Source organism: Danio rerio, chromosome 14 (assembly GCF_049306965.1).
Source record: "Danio rerio strain Tuebingen ecotype United States chromosome 14, GRCz12tu, whole genome shotgun sequence".
Lineage (NCBI taxonomy): Eukaryota > Metazoa > Chordata > Actinopteri > Cypriniformes > Danionidae > Danio > Danio rerio.
Window position 1 is genome coordinate 41,017,594 of NC_133189.1, and position 20,279 is coordinate 41,037,872.

A 20,279-nucleotide genomic window follows, 5' to 3' on the forward strand; every position below is an offset into this window, starting at 1 on the left:
CGCTGCCAATTAATTTCATTCATTGGCCCGTTCAATACTCTCCAGATAAGCGGCTTCTGATCCGAATCCTCCCATTCATGGCACTGAAGTTCCCCAACCGAAGGGGAACTGCTTGTTAGTGGAATCTCACCTTATTGTGTGTAGTTAGGACACAGTGTGAGATTGGAACTAGGAATAACAAATTGGAATTGGTTTTATGAGAGAAGAGAAAAATAATCAACTGTTATTTATCATCGATGTAGAGTGGACTCGTGTAGGATTAAATTAGCATATGTACAGTATGGGTTGAAACTAGTTTTGTATTGACTTGTATTTTTTGCTTTGCCTAATAATTGTATTTAATTATTTAATTTGATTGATTTTTCATGTTGAAAGTAATGTTTAACGTCTAAGTAAAATCAATGTTTGAGCAATTCCTTTAAAAATACAGAATAATGGTTCTTCTGAAAAAACATAAAACATTTTGAATATTAATAAGAAAATTACGAGAGAAAGTATTCGATTCTAACTGATTTGTTCATTCAAACTCAACAACAAACTTTTAGAACCATATAAATAAATATGGGATTATTTTTATCTAGATACTTTATGACAACAAAAGAGGCAGCCCACTGACGTGTATGTTTGTTAAACTAGATATTTTATTGCAGTAATCAATCTTATGCTCAAAACTCAAGGGCCTTATTCTGAAATGTGCTTTGAAGACCTTTGTTGGATATCTACCTCAAACGGTTTCACAATTTGCATCCAATATTTGCAATGCATTCGCTTCTGGTTCCAGACACCACTGAACCTGCACATACAGTAAAAACAAGCATTCCCTAAATACCATACAGTTAAACATTGACAATGCTATATAGATGTGATTAGTGCCTGATTGATTAAGTTAAGTAGAAGACTTAATAATACAGTTTGACATATTGCCTTGTGTAGCTTGTAGGATAACTACAGTAGCTGCTTCTCTAAAGGGTACTTGTGACTGTTCTGTGGCAGAATAAAACACAAAGGCAACATGGTTTCTTCCAATTGATTATTTAGACTGCTGGCTTACATATGTCTCATCCTCTTGTTGGGAAGGCAGGCACTTAACAAGCTGCTTGACTGGTGTTCATCTGTAGATTTGGCTCATGCTGGTGGGCTAACAATCTGACAGCCTGTTCTCCAAGAGTGGGCTTAACATTGAAGCGTTCTATGAAGAAGCGGAGGAAAAATACTCAATGCACGTTTTACTGAAAACGTCATGAACTCTACAATAATCCATACCTACAATAATGCAGACCAATTCCATCACAGGATTAAATAAATTAATAAATAAAAAAGTAATTGTGGCTTTCCAGTTCTGATTTTCTTCCTCTCAATTCTTAAATTATTATATTATAGTATTGTATATTTTTTCAGAACTGTAACTACTTATAATTCTGACTTACAAGACAAATGACTTCAGAATAATTGTTTTTGCTTTGATTCTGAGTTTCTATATATAATTTCTGAGCTTATGTCTTGCATTTCTTACAGTATCTTAACTTTTTTTTATTAGAATTGAAAGTCTTGTAATCATCACTTGTGGGATGTAAAATGAGAATTCAGAACTTTATATTCTGAACTTTATATTTATATCTCTCAATTCAGAGTGCATATTTTTGCAATTCTGACTTCTTTCTTAAAATTAGAGCTGTTTGTTGTACTAGGGAGTTTATAAGCTGTCTTTCAATTCTAACTTGTCATGTTTTCTAAGAATTTTGAGCTTACTTTTCCCACATTGGGGCGTCACGGTGCACAGTGGGTAGCACAATCGCCTCACAGCAAGAAGGTTGCTGGTTTGAGCCTGGCTGGGTTAGTTGGCGTTTCTGTGTTAAGTTTGCATGTTCTCCCCATGTTGGCATGGGTTTCCTCCAGGTGCTCCGGTTTCCCCCACAGACCAAAGACGTGTGGTATAGGCAAATTGAATAAGCTAATTTGGCCGTAATGTATGTGAGTGTGTGCAAAAGTTTGTCGGTGTTTCCTAGTGTTGTGCTGTGGATGGAAGGACTGGATAAGTTGGTGGTTCATTCCGCTGTGGCAACCCCTGATTAATAAAGGCACTAAGCCGAAAAGAAAATTAATGAATGAATTTTCCCACACTTTGAGTACATAGATTTGTAGTTCTGACTTTTTTCTTAAAATTCTCTCAATTCCAAATTTATAGACTGTATTGCAATTTATTTTTCTTGCAATTTGGACAAATGAACAATTACTTCTCACAATTTTAAGGTTATATACGATCTAAAATGTTTATTTTTGGCCAATTATACATTTTATTTATTCATTAATTCGTTTTCCTTCGGTTTCGTACCTTTATTCTTTGGGGGTTGCCACAGCGGAATGTACTGCCAACTTTTCCAGCATATTTTTTACACAGCAGATGCCCTTCCAGCTGCAACCCAGTACTGGGAAACACTTATACACACTCATTCAAACACATACACTACAACCCATTTAGCTTATCCAATTCACCTATACCGCATGTCTTTGGACTGTGGGGAACACTGGAGCACCCGGAGGAAACCCACACTAACACGGGGAGAACATGCAAACTCCACACAGAAATGCCAACTGACAGTCGTCGCCAATGGCGTAGTGGTTAGTGCATTGACACATGCCACTCCTATGTTCACAGCGACCTGAATTCGATTCCTGCCTCAAGGTCCTATGCTGACCTCCCCCTCTCTCTCTGTTCCCTATGCTTTCCTGTCTAAACTTATTGTCTTATCAATTAAAGTTGAATACCCAAAAAAAAAAAATCAAATAAAAATAAAGTAAAAAATGCCAACTGACCCAACCTGGACACAAACCAGCAAACTTCTTGCAGTGAGGCGACAGTGCTAACCACTGAGCCACCGTTCCGCCCCAATTACAAATTTATATATTGCAATTCTGCAAATGTATTTTGAAATTCTGAGTAGTATGTATCCTGTAATTTTCACTTATTTCCCTCAAAATTAAAAAAAATTCAATATGAACTAGATTAAAATTTTATTTAATCTTATCGTTTTGCTTTTTTTTTTTTTTTTTAGAAATCTGATTTCTATCATCTGCCATTAGTCTGTCGAGCAGTTCTGAAATATAAACTGTGAGATATAAAAATCACACAAGTGAGAAAAGAGCCAGAAATGAACTTTTATACATCCTTAGACACAACACACACCTTAAGTCAAACAGCAAAAATTGAGTGTTACTCACTTGGGTCTTGGACTCTCTCCTCTTTTCTTTGCTCTAAGTGCCTGTGTATGATGGCGAGGACCTTGCGCTGATTGGTGATGATGTTTGGTTCAGCTTTAACCTCAGTGAGACTCAGGTTGCTCTTTATGGACACTGAGGCTGTGGCTCGGGCCACCATAGGCAACTGGTCTTGGTAAGGTTTATCTGTAAAGCCTTGCTCCACCCTCTGGATGGCCTGGATACTACAGGAAGCATAAAATCAGACAAATGAAGACAAGGTGTGAAATTAACTGAAGCATATGTGTGACTCATTATGAAAAGCATAGCTGCAAGCCAGTTTGCATATTTATATTATACACTTAAAAAAGGTACGTAGGCATTGCAGGGAACGATGATGAGGTTTTTTTAACTTGCAAAAATGAAATACACTAAGTTATAAATACAGTTAATGTTTTTTTTAAAGCTCAACATATTTCAAGCTAAGTCAGCTACTTGCTTTCAGTCAAAAACAGAATTTTCTGCAAGATTTGGTAATATATTTTGGTTCTATAAAATTTACATAACTCTGTTTAGCAAAGTAAAGTGCAAGTACATAAAAAACCTCACCTTCTGTTTGTCAGGATGGTGTAAATCTCCTGTACAAGAAGCTCTGCAGCTCCAGGTTTACAGTGGATTGTGCCATCTATCATCTCCTTGACCAGACTGATGTTTTGCTTCACAAAAAACTTGAATAACCAATTAAATAAAAGGGTCTTAATGTTAAATCTGTATAAAATGTACTTATGAATGACAACAAGAAACAGGGTATTTCGCTTGGAGATTATTTCTGCACGGTACCACACTCACTTTCTCAATTTGGGACCAATTTGATTGTTTGGCAGCCAATGAAGTTCCATTATCAAAGGAGTGCATTTGAAAATCCCTTGGGAAGTACCAGGAAAATATTTCTGCCACGAGGTATCCATTGGAAAAGTCTCTTTTGGACAAAATAAAGAGCATTGCAGGTGTTTATGTTTGAAACTTTTATTTTTGATTCACGCTTGAAACGTGATGTTAAATGAAATATATGAACTAATTACCGAAAAGAACTGAACCGAATGACTAAATTGAGTCAAAATGTAAAAATAGCCAGGTGTATATCGTCTTTAAACTTTAATACAAGTACAAATAGAGGATAAATGTCTCCAGCTTATGGGTTTGTGAGGAGACGCTGTTATCTTCTTTAAGTTACTCACCTGCGAACGTTTTTTGGGAAAAACGATAAATCAAGACTTTGCAGCCATTTCAAAACCTCTCGTGGCAGACCAGCCTTCTTTGGCGACAGTGAATAGGCCATTTCTTGCTATGAAAAACGAAAGAAACAATTAGCCGCCTTACATTTGTTTGGTGAAGAGAACAGACCCTTGTTTCATTGTTTACAGTTGCATAGAAACAGGCGTGAAAACAACTCGGGAGCTGAAGTGCTGCCACCTGCTGGTGCCAGATCATAAATTACTGTTCAGTCTATCGACATTTTATGTAATATAATGCCGCACAGTCATTCTAGTCTATGTATCTCGTTAACAAGCACTGTGCATCATCCATCCACCACCTATCTATCCATCTATCTATCTATCTATCTATCCATCCATCCATCCATCCATCCATCCATCCATCCATCCATCCATCCATCCATCCATCCATCCATACATCCATCCATCCATCCATCCATCCATCCATCCATCCATCCATCCATCCATCCATCCATCCATCCATCCATCTATCTATCTATCTATCTATCTATCTATCTATCTATCTATCTATCTATCTATCTATCTATCTATCTATCTATCTATCTATCTATCTATCTATCCATTCATTCATAAGCCATCTGTTTCTTTAATTTTAAAGGCAAAACAAGATGCATTTTCCAGTCAAGTTTATTGAATTTTTGAACAGTTAAATATCAAGGACATTTTATTGGCTCATTCTCTTTTTAAAATCAGACAACAGAGATAAGGTAGTTGTGGTTACATGTAAAAGGTAAAACTGCTTTTCTGATTTAACCTCATTATAGTATTATTAACCCACAACAGTTAACATAATGACATTATCTGTATTGTAGAAAGTTCTTCATTGCTTTAGGGAGAGGCAAATGAGGTAGAAGATGCAGTCGGGAACGTCCCAACCTCTCCCTGATTTGCTGACGGCAAAGTTGACTCAGAGAACGAGGTGTCGCTGCAAAACAGACACAACTGATAAATGCGAATGCAGTAAAACATCACAAGTCAAAACTAAACATAGGTGACTTTAAGCCTCCAGTGTTGATGTACCTTTAACTCACCTTCATAAATCAATAGGAAACCCTCTGTAAGGCTCCCTGGAGGAGCAACCTCAACGGCCCGTTTATACTGCAGGTTGCGTGCATTTACGTCTGCCCCAAATTCCAGCAAGAGTTTCACAATGCTTAGACAATCTTTCTGAGATGCCGCATGAAGAGGAGTCTCCATATATGAACCTCTCTGCACATTTGCACCTGTGATGGTGAAAACGCAATAAAATGGTATTCCAGTGTAAGTCATGGGGTGCTCAAACAGTTCCCAGAGAGACAATTTTAATGTTTTAATGTGTGAATTATCCTTCAAACAAGCTAAAACTAAAAAAATCTATAAAAAAATAGCAATAAAAAAAAAGAAAAAGAAAAAAAAAATAGAAATAAGTTAGTTAGAAATAATCTGCCCAGGATTTTGGCTCATCCAGAAGAGGTTATTAAAAAAAGAAAGAAAAATTAAATACAGAGATAAAATTGTTAACTCGAATAGTTTTTTTTTATTATAACATTTTAATAACAATTCCCAGTATTAAATACTGGCTTATTGTTGGGTAATTATTAAGATATTGTCTGTTTATAGCACTTTTAAAATATGTTACGATTCGGCATGCCTTAACAACTACTACAGTTTTTCTTAGTCACTTTGGTGCAAAAGCGTGTCACTTGCTCAAAATGGATTGTTCATTCCTCAAAAGCAAGTATTCATGTCAATCAAAGTGTCAGTATCATCAAGATGAAAAGTCCTGACACCATTGTTTATGAACAAGATAGTCAAATGGCTTAGTCATGTTTTCATTATGACAGTTTACTCTGTACATTTTTTCAATGCAAAAAAGTAAGATGTTGGTGACACTTCTTCAAATGCTCATGAAAGCACTAGATACTATTTGCACAGCCATTTGAAAACTACAGTAAAGTCAGACATCACTGCATTTAGTGAGGTATCTGAGTACAAGACACTGAATATGTATGTTTCCCATTTTTTACTGCATATGCTCTTTGCAATTCTAATTTATTCACAGCATTGTGCAAAAGAATAAATACATAAATAAATATTCTTATTTACAACAAACATTACAGTTTTTCTCAGTCGCTGTGGTGCGTTTCTCACAACACCAGTGCATTTCTGCACAACAGTTGATGCATTTCTCAAAACAATTAGTACAAACTGCAAAACCTAGCTGATAACCTGCAAAAGCGCGTCACATGCTCAAAATGGATTGTTCATTCCTCAAAAGCAAGTATTTATGTCAATCAAAGAGTCAGTATCATCAAAATGAAAAGTCCTGACACAATTGTTTATGAACAAGATGTTGATTGTCATGTTTTCATTATGTCAGTATACTCTGTACATTTTTTTTAATGCAAAAAAGTCAGATTTTGGGAAAACTTCGTGAAAATGCTCAAGATAGTACCATATACTATTAGCACAGCCAATAGAAAACTACAGTAAAGTTAGACATTACTGCATTTAGTGAGTGTATCTAGTACAAGACACTGAATATGTATGTTTCACATTTTATCTGCATTTGCTCTTTACAATTTAAATTTTTTCACAGCATTGTGCAGAAGAATAAATACACCCTTATTTACAACAAACAAAAACTTTCTTTGGGTTGAACTGTGCACAACTGTAAACAATATTGCAGCACATCTTGGAACTGAACCAACATACATACACAGGTCTGTAAATCATTCATGACACTGTTCAATTTAGAAGATATTTTCAGTAAAATAAAAATTTAAACATTTTTTTATAAAATTAGCTTGCAGGATTTTGACAACTAGTTCAACATTTTTGTATGTAATGACTCAAGTAATGAAATGAAGACTATTAGTTTTATATGGAATGACTATTCAGCATTTACAAGTTTAGTTGTTTTGACTGACATGACAGAAGCAAATGATAATGTTATAAACAGCAGAGAGTTGTAAGCAATTGATGCATGTCTGAAAGCATTTGCAATTTGCTGAAAGGAATGAGAAACTGCTACTAGGATGTGCACAAATGACTAATTGTTTTGAGAAATGCATGACCTGTTGTGCAAATGTAAATAGTATTGTGAGAAATGCACCAAAGCAACTGAGAAAAACTGTAACTTCCTTAAGGTGGAGCAGTGCACAACTGTAAACAATATTGCAGAACATATTGGAACTGAACCTACAACATACACAGGCCTGTAAATCATTCATGAAATTGTTCAATTTTTAAGACATTTTCAGGTAAATAAATATTTATTTTTTCTTATAAAATTAGCTTGACAGATTTTGACAACTAGTTCAACTTTTTTTTGTATGTAATGACTCAAGTAATGAAATGAGGACTATTCGTTTTATATGGAATGACTATTCAGCATTTACAAGTTTAGTTAATTTTGACTGACATGACAGAAGCAAATGATAATGTTATAAACAGCATAGAGATGTATGAAAGCAATTGATGCATGATCAAAAGCATCTGCAATGTGTTGGAAGGAATGAGAAACTGCTACTAGGATGTGCACAAATGACTAATTGTTTTGAGAAATGCATTAACAGTTGTGCAAATGTAAATAGTGTTGTGAGAAATGAACCAAAGCAACTGAGAAAAACTGTAATAAGCAGCAAATAAGTACTTTATGGAGTCTTAGTTAATGATTTGTTATCCTCAGCAATGGATCTCCAGCACCACAGCACAAGAAAATCACAATACACTTTAAGTTTCATAGCTGATATTAGGAAACTGATTTCGAAATTATTTTATTAATTTATAAAGCACTACTTGTTCTTGCATCAGACTCTAGAGCTGTAAGTTTTTTTGTAGCTGTTAACATTTGTAGAGCTAAAAGATTTAATGGTTTTAAGCTCCTAGAGCAAGTGAGAGATACAAAATATTTATATTTTTAAATATAAATGACAAATCTTCTAAAACATGCAGTGTCTTCAAAGTATTTGTTTGTTTTATATATAATTCCATTTTCCTTGATCATAATGTCGTTATTGGTTTCAATCCATTGTAAGAGTTGTAAGAGCTGTTTTATTCTGAATAATTTTAGCATTGTCTTCATTTACTTCACTGTAAAAAAATTATTTAAGCATTTAGTCATGACAGCATGTTTTTAGTTTATTGTAACTTATTAAACTAAGTTAATCATGTTCTAACTTAATTTAATAAGTTATGCAAGCTGTCTTAACTCATGTTAACATAATATAAGTTCAATGGACTCATAAGGTTAATTTGAACCAGGATTTTTTTACAGTGCTGTATTTTCTTCAGAGGTGTATACACCTGTAAAGCACTTACAATGTTTAGTCTGATTGATCGATTGATTATTGGTAATAAGATAAAAAAAATATAAAGAATAATTTGCAACAACTGACTCCTTCAAACTGTATTCATTCACAGTGATATGTGTAACTTATTATGACAACTTAAATAGTTAATGATAATTTGCAATGTCAAAATAAAAGATGTTTCATGATTTGATGCAAGTTGTTGAAACATCAATAAACTAAGAAATTAATTTATTTAATTAATTAAATTTTTTAATTACCACATTCAATATCAACTAAAATAGAAAGAACAGAAAATATTGTAACTGTTAATTTTGGGCCATGTCAACTCTATCAAATCTGTCATAACAGTTGCTGAATCACCAGTAACTGTCATCAGACGTATTTACTGAAGCTCAATTTATCAAGGAAAAGGCCATTTCAAAATTAACATATACTTACACTTAAAACTTGTTTGTGTAGAAACCAAAAAATTCATTACACATTATCATTATAAAAGTGCTCAGACATGTTTACCTCCATCAAGCAGCTTGCGGGCACATAGGAACTCTTTACATCGGCAGGCGGTGTAGAGAGGGGTCCCCATGTGAGGGATTTCAAAGTCCACATCCACACCCCATGAAACCAGCATCTCCACACACTTGCTGTGGCCTAAATGAGACCATAAAACCATGTCAAATTAAGTGCTATAATCAAGTCTCCAGTGCATCTACCAAACCAAAAAATGTGAAAAAGAACAACACAGAAATATATTTTGGTAAGCCTTTCTCTGCAAGCATGAGGACGAATTTACTCTTTAGATTTCGCTCTCCTAATCATGCGCGAAGGGGGTCTTATTACAATTAAACATTTTCTTATTACAACTGAATCCACTTACAATTGAATTAAATTTATTTATTTTTTTAAAGGAAATGTTCCGAAGAATGCTGGTAAAATGTATATTTGTCTTTTTCTGTTTCTGAAACTTATCTTCATGCCATCATTTTGTCCGCCTTGTCATCCTGTTTGCCTGGTTGGTCACTCACAACAAATGATATCTTGGAGCTAATAGCTAGACTGCACAATAAAGCCTATAAGATCCATGATAGACTTTCTTGATGGACACATCATTGCTTTGCTCCATCACTCTCTAATGCTTTATCATTTCAGAATTACACCAGGAACACAGGGATTAAACCATCAAATTTTAAATAGTGCTATTTCAGCAGCCCTTTGTGCTTTGGCAATAAAACTTCATATAAGGACCGATCATTCCACCAGATCTGCAACAAATGGATGTTTGCCGCTACTGGCTTTTAAAAACTGCTATGGACAGAATATATTTAATGCTGCTCACTGAACAGCTTCACCAAGGTCAGTTTAATACAGTTTAACAATGTTTCTGAAGAATGAGCAGTACTTTTTATCAGTTTATATTTGGAGAATGTTTCCAATTTTCACTTACTGGATTCACAGAGACCAGAGCTACTGTACATGGTTATTCTAACACAGTCTGTGTAACTCATAAATGCACATTTATAATGCATTATATATGCACTGTTAACATAATCCCATGGCAAATTGTAACATTTTTGAGTCTAATTCATATGAATTTGTCCAATCTCATTTGTGGATGATGGATGGGTTTAGGGGTGGGTTTTGGGGACACACCTCGTTTAAAAAATTGTGCATTTTCATATGTATTAAATCATATGAATTTATAGTAATTAGCCACTTTTTCTGACAATATGTAAATTATTTATTAAATTATCCATAACCATAATCCATTTTATTATTGTCAACCCCAACCCTAAACCTACCTCTCACAGTAATGTAAAAATAGTTATTATTGCTGTACACTGTCGCAAACATTATGTTATATTAATGTGCACATGCCCAATATCCACAGCTGTATCCCTTCAAGATTTTACCCTTATTTGCATTTAAAAGGACACACAAAAATGCAGTGTTTTTGCAGTATTCAGGGGTAAATTTGACAAGCTATAATAAATAAATAAATAAATAAATCTGTGGTAATTTTGAGCTGAAACTTCACACACTCAAGTGCTGCCTGTTTTTTAAGTTTTAAAAACAAGTTTTTAAATGTTTTTTGACTAACAGAATTGTTATGGACAACTTAATAATTTTATTTTCAATCCACTAATATTTGTAAAAATTATTAAGTTAACTTAATTGATTTGTGTTGGGACAACATGATGCCATTGTGTGTAACCCAGCTTTTTTGCTACAGTGCAGACATATTCTGGAGAAATCTGCAATTTTTTTAACATTTTATGAAAAGGGGCATAATATTGTACGTCTCCTTCAAAAACTTTTGAGTGTCTATTAGGAAAGAAGCTCATTAAGGCTCATTGTGATTTGTGCAGAACTTCGCAAGGTTCCACTGCCAGTCTCATACCTACCCCTGCTGGCTGCCTCATGGATGGGTGAAGGCTGGAATATGGCCAGGGCTTGTGGTCTGGCATCGCTCTGCAAAAGCAGCTCTAGACATGCCAAACTGCCAGCAGAACAGGCACGAAACAATGGAGTCACTCCATCTATAGCTGTCACATTCACCTGAACACACAGATAGAAAATAAAACACTGACAATAAAACATGACTCACAAAATTTGACACAAAAATCACAAGAAGAAAATTCATTTTTTGAAAGTGTTGTATATCTCACATTTTATACTGAGATAAGAGATTATCAAATTGAATGTGGTAAAACTGGGGACTGTTTACCATTTAAATAATATAATATATTATAATATAATATAATATAATATAATATAATATAATATAATATAGTATAATATAATATAATATAATATTTAAAAGTAAAAGATACAATCTTAAAAAATCTATGACTTTTTAAAATAGAAATTATTAGTATTTTATGGAAGCCTATTTCTGTTACAGAGTATATACAGGAAACAAAGAATACAATTCAATACATTTTAACACCTTTTTAAAAACTCTTTCCACACATTTTAACCCCTTATGTCCACTTTAGGTTTCTACATTAATGTAAGAAACAAATAAAATCTAAAACATTATTCATATGCTGAATAAAAATCGATTAAATCTAGCTAATTCAGCAGGTTGGCGCCTATAGTTACTGCAGTAAACAAAGCAGCATGTCAAATCTAGCAGGATTTTATTGATTTCATAAACTACACAGCATCCTGATATTCGCGGTTTCAATTCAGGCAAACTTTAGCATACAACTATACATTTTATAATAAAAAATTATTTAAAATTTGAATGCATTTAAGACTTTTAATACTTTTTAAGGACCTTAAATGTCTCTACATTGATTTATAAACGTCTAATACTTTTTAAGACCCTACAGACATCCCGTGTTACAGGAAAAAAAACTGTGTAGAATGTGAGAAAAGTCAGAATTCTGAAAAATTTACTGAGAAATAAATTATTTATAAGTTAAAACATCTGACTTTTAGGTAAAAAAATTCTGAATTAGCATTTGTACTTCAACATGTTGGGTTTTCTTTTTTGGTTTAAAAAGAAATAGATGAAATAAATGAAAACATTAAATGTATGTAACATTAATTATTAAAATATATGTATTAATTATCATGAAATATATGTCCTTTTATATTTGAAATACTATATTTTTTATTGTGATTTAAAATATCATGTATTAACAAACATAACTCTAAAAAAATAAATAAACAGAGTTTCACTGACAGGAAATATTTCAGTTTTACTGTTATAAAAGCTATAGCAAATAAATACAACAGATCAAATAAATTAGAAAATATATTTATTAATAATTATTAAAAAACTTATTTTATTTTATTACATTGCACTAAAAAAATGATTGATTGGATTTACAAATTTTTATTAAGGTAAGTGGTAGCAAACAATTTACATGGGCTGAAAATAAACAAACAAATTAAGTTATTAATTAAGTAATTAATGTTTAAATTCAGGCGACATGGTGGCTCAGTGGTTAGCAATGTTGCCTCACAGCAGGGTCGTTGGTTCCTGTCTGGGCCAGATGAGTCCTGTCTGGAGTTTGCATGTTCTCCCCGTGTTGACGTGGGTTTCCTCAGGGTGATCCGAATACGTGAATTGAATAAGGTAAACTGGCCGTAGTGAATAAGTGTGTGAATGAGAGTGTATGGGTGTTTCCCAGTACTGGGTTGCAGCTGAATGGGCATTAGCTGAATAAAACATATGGTGGATAAGTTGGTGGTTCATTCTGCTGTGGCGACCCCTGATGAATAAAGGGACTAAGCCGAAGGAAAATTCATGAATGTTTAAATTCAGCCCATATAAAATGTTTGCAACCACTTACCACTTACAAAAATTTGTAAATTCAATCAATAGTTTTTTTTCAGTGTGTAAAAATTTAAAAACATATTTAAAATATAATTTAAGAAAATAAATGAACAGATATTTTAATATAGCAAATAACAAATGTGCACCTTTTACTGTTAAAATGTTCAAAATAAAACAAAACAAAAATTGAAACTAAAATAAAAATAAATTACAAATAAAAAAGCCTAGGCCATTGCTAATCAAGACCTGTGAAATGAAAGTGTTACCAATCAGCCGTGCAGAGACTAACGTTGGCTCCAGCATCTACCAGCGCTCTGGCACAGGCAACATGGCCCCCTATGCAGGCCTCATGAAGAGGGCTAATGTGGTCTATCGTCAGCACATTCACACTGTGGCCCTGAGGACACATTAACATAATATTCATTTACTCACTGATGTGCAGGATCTTTGTTTTCCACATGATGGCAGCAATGCTCCTTCACTAATGTATGATGGACTGCAGCATTCAATTCTACACCAAATATGTATTTCATTGCTCATCCAGCAGAGAGCATGATATTATTAATACTGCGCATATTACAAATGTCTTATCTTACGGTTCAAGAAAAGGTCATTTAAATGAGAGATTGCCTGAGCAATGAGGGTCTTGAGGGCCAGCAGACGTCCTTGGCTTGCAGCATCATGTAGAGCCGATCGGTCTGCCCAAGACCCTGGAACAAAATAAAAACAGTCATTTATCAAAAAGGAAAATCAAGAATTAAAATTAAAAGCATATTTGGTGTAAAAATCTAAAGAAAATCAAGAGGAAATGCTTCTGTTTAATGTTTTTTGTCATTGATTATTTTTATGTCAGTACTTTACTTTTTATATTAAATATTAAAAGTAAATAATAAATAATTATTTTGTTTTATTACTTTTCCTGTCAAATTACATTAATTCATTTTTCTTCTGCTTACTTTTTCAGCGTTTGTTTTACGCAGCGGATGGCTTTCCAGCCACAACCCATCACTGGGAAACAACTATAAACTCTCCCATGCACTCATACACAACAACAACTTTTTGTTCACCCAATTCACCTATAGCACACGTCTTTGAACTGTGGGGGAAACCAGAGCACCTGGAGAAAATCCTCACAAACACGGGGAGAACATGCAAAACTCCACACAAAAATGCCAACTGGTCCAGCCAGGACTCGAACCAGTGACCTTCTTGCTGTGAGGCCACAGTGCTAACCACTGAACCATTTCAAATAACACATCCAATTTATTTTAGAGAAATAATAACAATATCTTAATACAGTGATATTTTTATCCAAGGGTATCATGTGATTAAAATCTTCTACCGGCCCATCCAGCTCATAATAAATTCTTTACAATTTCAGTTTACAGTTGTGTAACTTCACTATTACTTTACTTTTCTTCTTCTTGGAAAGTGTTTGTATTCTAGACATGTTAACAATTCTAAATTTTATCTCCTTGAATTTTACAAGCCCTTTACTGATTCCTGACCTCCAGTAAGAGGTTTTGGTAAGAGTGTTTTGAACTGATCTCACTGGTGTTTTCTAGGCAATGCAGTAGTCTGTGTATTTGTCAGGTTTGTGCATCATCGGAGACCCGTTTAATTTTGACTGAAGAGAAAAGATTTTAGACGGAAACATTTGTTTTTGAGCTGGAAGCTGGTGTATAGTTGTGAGATTTCGTCTATACTGTATGTTGTGAGAACATTGTGAATTGTTTCATGATTTGTGTGTTAGCGATTGAGAAAAACAGTGAAAGTTCCTACAGGTGTTAATTATTATATATATATATATATATATATATATATATATATATATATATATATATATATATATATATATATATATATATATATATATATATATATATATATATAAAACTTATTTTATGACATTCACTGTTTCTATCACATTGTATTTTCAGCATAAAACAAACTAAAATATGCCCTATTTTAAAGCCTATATAAAATGTTTAAATATATAAAAGCATTTTTCATAACTTTACTACACAATACACAGTATTTTTATAAACTGTATTTTAGAATAATATATCTATTATTCATTTAATACATGTATGCTTTGCTATGAAATTACTTAATATAAACAATATTATACTATTTTAAAAGCATTAGATTTTTCCATTTAAATTTGTTTAAATAAATATTTGTTATTCATTTAGTCATTATAATGTTTTATCAGACATTAGCAAAATGTAATTCTATGTATATATACATATATTTAACTGAACTGTAGCAGATTGTCTTGACCATGTCTGATTGGATGCTGCCATGTGATTGGACATGTATACCAAATAAAGAAGTTGGAAAGGTGTACCTAATAAAGCGTATCTAATAATAAAGTGGCTGGTGAGTGTTTATATATAACAACTAAGGATTTATATATATATATATATATATATATATATATATATATATATATATATATATATATATATATATATATGTATATGTATATGTATATGTATATACACACACACACACACACACACACACACAGTTGAAGTCAGAATTATTAGCCCTCCTTTGTATTTTCTTTTTCTTTTTCTAATATTTCCCAAATGATGTTTCCCAAATGAAATTTTCCACAGTGTGTCTGAAAATATTTTTTCTTCTAGAGAAAGTCTTATTTATTTTATTTTGGCTAGAATAAAAGCAGTTTCTATTTTTTTTTTACTATTTTAAGGTCAAAATTATTAGCCCTTTTAAGCTATTTGTTTTTTCGATAGTCTACAGAACAAACCATCGTTATACAAAAACTTGCTTATAATTTAACCTAGTTAAGCCTTTAAATGGCACTTTAAGCTATATAAAAGTGCCTTGAAAATAAAACTTTACGTACTGTCATCATGGCAAAGATAAAAGAAATCAGTTATTAGAAATGAGGTATTAAAATGGTTATGTTTAGAAATGGTTGAAAAAATCTTCTCTTCATTAAACAGAAATTGGGGAAAAAATAAAAATGGGGCTAATTATTCAGGGGGGCTAATAATTCTGACTTTATTTGTATATTGTTATTTATTTTGAAGATGTATGGTATTTTGTATTCGGGATGCACACAATACACCACCATCACAAAAAGCTGATATTTGCACACACCTGAGTCAATATCCAGTATGACAGCTGATGCGTTCCACACATCATCATCATCATCGTGACCTCCCTTCATCACAAACTACAGTAAAACCTTCAAAACACAACCAGAACAAACTTCCCTGAAGAACCACTTCACAAACCTCCATCTTTCAATGTCCCTTCTTAGTTTTTATCCTCACAATCAAAAACAATCAATCTAAGAATCCACTTTTTTCTTCTTTTTTCCACACTCAAGATATTGCAAGTCAATCCACGTACGCACGAATCATATCAAAGCACCAACCTTGGCTGGTTAACCAGCTCAGCAAGACTTCCAATTTGACAAAGCTTGTGTCCCTTCAGGAAAATGTTTCCTCCTTATATCATTCTCTTCAAAAAAAAAAAAAAAATAGCCTTAAAAGAAGAGTCACTGAAGCTGTCTGGGTTTTTTTTATATCTGCACTGCCCTACTTAAGTTGCTTAGTAAATGCCAGACTATGGCAATCCCCTGTGACTGTTCCTCTCGCCCTGATCTTAAACTCGGAGAAGCTGTTTTCTGAGATGCTCCGCGAGACAACTTGTTTACACCAAAGCCTTCTCTGCTGTTTATAAGGCCCGGCTGCACCGTTCAGGATCCTGTAGACGAGCGTCTGCCTTCACAAATGCTTGATAGACTGACGGTGACTGTGATTTTTGTTGTTGTTGTTGTTGTATAGTTAAAAAGGGGGAGGGGGTGCATGGCCTCAATTCTATTTATACAACACTGTAAACAGCAGCCTGGCAGCCATTCCTGGATTTGCGTCGCATGCATGCATATTTAGAGTGTGTGTGTGCTTGATGTTGTATGTGTGGTAATATGATTGTAGGATGCCTGCTGTGACGCAAAACACACAAAAGTGAATCTTAAAGAGCACGCTTTAGGAATGCATATGAAGAGCTGTCCTGAAAGTGTGTTTAAAATAGTATGAAGCAGAATTGGAATCACTGTTGTGGTTCTTGTCACATGCAGTGACAGGTATTATGGTTACGCTGCAGGAAAACCATTGTGCAGTAATAGCATTCCCCATGCTCCATATACAGTATACAGCTATGGGGGAAATGAAGAGGCCACTTGAATATTTCTGTTTCTCTGGATTTATTGGATTTTTTATGTTGGTTTGAGGAAAATGTTAATATTTTTTGTTGTATGAAGGTGTGATAATGTTTCTTTCAAATTTTATATAAAAATATTGCCATTTCGAGCCTTTATTTTCAGAAACAAAGTCATTTGTCAATTTATTGGATATATTATGGCATGGGAACATTTTTTTCCATGGAAAATGTTACTATTTATTTTGTTGTATGAAGATGTGGTAATGCTTCCTCCAAATTTCAGATATAAATATTGTCTTTTTTGGCAAATGTCAGTTAGTCAGAATAACAAATACTTTAATTTGTTGTGATTGTAAATCAGAGTTATTCTACCAAATAAATACAATATATAATACAATAAATCCTTACCATTTTGAGGCCCACCGCAATTGATTGACAGCCACGTATCGACATGTCTCTGTAGTAACACGTATAATCATATCAGTAAGACAGTATGTGCACAAAGCAACTGGGATTAAAAAAGATCTGTTCAGCTGTTCAGCTAAGTTTAAAAACATTTTTAAAATAGTGCATGTCTGTAATGAATTATAGCAATTTTAGCATGTTTTCTTTATCACCACAGCCGCATGTCAGAACAATTTTAAAAGAAAATGCTTCAAATCCAGTTTGTGGACGATAAATAAGGTTAATTTTGTATATTAACATAAATATCCATACAGCAGTGGATATTAATGTGTATTCTGTCACATTTGCCATGCAAAAGTTATGCACGCACTGTGTGTGTGTGTGTGTATGTGTGTGTGTGTGTTTGCACAAACTTTGTAATGAAATTGTGTGTGACTCATCGTTGCAGAAAGGCTTGAATTAACTCCACAACAAATACATCAAATAATCATTGGGAAAGTTCTTACTGTGGTATTTCTCACAAACAATAAGTGAGATCTGCTTTCTTCATGTCTGTCACTGTGCTGTTTATCTGATGCAGCTGATCTGATTGGTACACTCTGACAGGCGCGTGGGAATGGTGGGAAGGGAGAATTAAAGGCACAGGCAACAAAAACAATGTATTCAGAGTAAAACATTCCAATATTCTGAGAGGTATAACAAATAATCTGACGGGGGTTTTGTTTTTTGGAGACACAAAAGACTTATCTTAAATCTTGGAAAAAGGGTAAAATAGGTGCCCTTTAAATCTATTTTTGTTTTACTTTACTAAATAAACACTATCAGACCTTTGTAGAACAAGCATTAACATTTTATTAAAACTCACACCTAACCAAGCCAGTAAATCCAGATAATTGTCAAGCGGTCTCCCAATTCTTTTGATAGCTGTATATCCATGCAAACAGGCCCAAACATTGGCAACTGAACATTAAATCCACACTCCTGCTGTGCGAGTGTTGGGCAGTGATGTAAGTGCACACATGCTCTACTTACCGTGCCCTTGACCATTGTCATAGAACTCAGCTGAAATCCGGGCAGCCTCCTTGCGGTTGCCTTTGATGATGTAGAAATGTGTGAGGAGATTAAGTGTAATTCTAACGAAAAGTTTGAAGCAGAAGAGCGACAGGATGGTGAGGTAAACATTGGACAGCTGTGCTGCGAATGGCCTGTACTCCTCTGTGGACTCTGTCATGGCTGTGTTTTGTGGCAGGATTAGCAGTGAGCGCTGGTGTATCTTATGTCACCCACAACAGCACCCCCAATGCACTTGGGTCCTTACTGCAGCTCAGGATTTGGATATCAAAAGGAGATATTTGGGGAATAAGAAAGTCTGTGTGAATTCAGAGATATCACGTAAATGCTGTGATTTTGTTGGTTGTGTAGTATAAAGAATATTAAATAAGTTTATATACAAAATTTCTAATGCAAAAAATAACATGTCCAATGTTTAATATTTGGGTTGAAAGTAAAACAACAATGTAATACAGCTCTATACATTCAGTTGTATCATATACATTTTCTTCTGAACATAAAAGGTCTATAAAAGGTAAGCTCCTAAGAACACTTAACTGAAATTTTTACTTTGAATTTGGGACACAAATATAAATAGGATTATGATGTCATATGTGCTTCTAGTACAAGAAGGTGCAATACATTTAAAAAGTACAACTTATTTACTTGGCGACATAGTGGCACAGTATAGTGCTGTCGCCTCACAGCAAGAAGGTCGCTGGTTCGAGCCTCGGTGTGGTCAGTTGGCGTTTCTGTGTGGAGTTTGCATGTTCTCCTTGCATTCGTGTGGATTTCCTCCATGTGCTCTGGTTTCCCCCACAGTCCAAAGACACGCAGTACAGGTGAATAGGGTAAGCTAAATTTTCCGTAATGAGTGTGTATGAATGTTTCCCAGAGACAAATTGCAGCTGGAAGTGCATATTCTGCCTAAAACATTTGCTGGATAAGTTGGTGGTTCATTCTGCTGTGGCAACCCAGATTAATATAGGGACTAAGCCGAAAAGAAAATGAATGAATTGTTAATAATTAAGTGAGATGCATATTCTTGTACTAAGTTTGTACAAATTTACAATGAAAAAAGCTTTTATATTTTACAGTAAGACAATCAGTTTCAGTACATCAGATGATAAATTACATACTGTGCATTCAGGGTGAAGTTCATTTCTAACATGAAAATTGTATTGCCAAAACATCTACAAGAACAGAGAGATGAAACATCGTATGACAAGTTTCATTTATTTATTTTTTTTTTTACATTTATTGTATAACAGAAAGATACATTTGGTACACATCATTTACAATAATAATCATTACATTATTTACAATGGTGTCAATAAAGAATGAAAAAGATGAAAAAAATAAGAGGAAAAAATAACAGAAATCAAACAAAAAACAAAGAAATGTCAGTAGGTTAACTGATCAGAGGATAGACACAAAATAGATGAAGAAACTGAAAGAGAAGAGGGCAAAATAAGACTTTTTAGAGATTTATTAGATTTCCTATACATATTCAGGCCCATAGCCAGCCTGTTAAAAGGGGTGGTTCTTTTTTCT

General features: G+C 33.8%; 2 protein-coding genes across 7 annotated transcripts; both read right to left on the reverse strand.

Moving 5' to 3' along the window:
* Positions 1-619: 619 nt before the first annotated feature.
* spata4 (spermatogenesis associated 4) lies at positions 620-4,660 on the reverse strand. Of its 2 annotated transcripts, NM_001004013.2 has the most exon segments (6): positions 620-793; positions 1,052-1,189; positions 3,220-3,440; positions 3,805-3,923; positions 4,045-4,174; positions 4,434-4,644. In NM_001004013.2, coding segments are annotated over 5 exon segments (675 nt in total). In that variant the 5' UTR covers positions 4,535-4,644; the 3' UTR covers positions 620-793; positions 1,052-1,085.
* A 439-nt stretch (positions 4,661-5,099) lies between these two features.
* asb5a (ankyrin repeat and SOCS box containing 5a) lies at positions 5,100-18,924 on the reverse strand. Of its 5 annotated transcripts, XM_068213205.2 has the most exons (9): positions 16,650-16,857; positions 16,483-16,568; positions 16,203-16,290; positions 13,701-13,780; positions 13,360-13,467; positions 11,185-11,338; positions 9,299-9,433; positions 5,522-5,713; positions 5,102-5,415 (listed from the first exon to the last, which is right to left on the reverse strand). In XM_068213205.2, the coding sequence occupies exons 3-9, from the start codon at positions 16,270-16,272 to the stop codon at positions 5,288-5,290; spliced, it is 867 nt and encodes a 288-aa protein (XP_068069306.2). In that variant the 5' UTR covers positions 16,273-16,290; positions 16,483-16,568; positions 16,650-16,857; the 3' UTR covers positions 5,102-5,287.
* Between the last annotated feature and the right edge of the window lie 1,355 nt (positions 18,925-20,279).

Coding starts and splice junctions, on each gene's coding strand:
- asb5a (XM_005157319.6), bottom strand. CDS start 18,906: ATGACAGAGTCCACAGAGGAGTACAGGCCATTCGCAGCACAGCTGTCC. Junction 11,339..13,359: donor TGGTAGATGCTGGAGCCAAC/GTTAGTCTCTGC, acceptor CTGTGTGTTCAG/GTGAATGTGACAGCTATAGA. Junction 9,434..11,184: donor CCATGAGGCAGCCAGCAGGG/GTAGGTATGAGA, acceptor GGTCTCATTTAG/GCCACAGCAAGTGTGTGGAG.
- spata4 (XM_073921355.1), bottom strand. CDS start 4,534: ATGGCCTATTCACTGTCGCCAAAGAAGGCTGGTCTGCCACGAGAGGTT. Junction 3,441..4,433: donor TTCCCAAAAAACGTTCGCAG/GTGAGTAACTTA, acceptor TGCTTCCTGTAG/TATCCAGGCCATCCAGAGGG. Junction 1,190..3,219: donor GGAGAGAGTCCAAGACCCAA/GTGAGTAACACT, acceptor GCTTCTTCATAG/AACGCTTCAATGTTAAGCCC.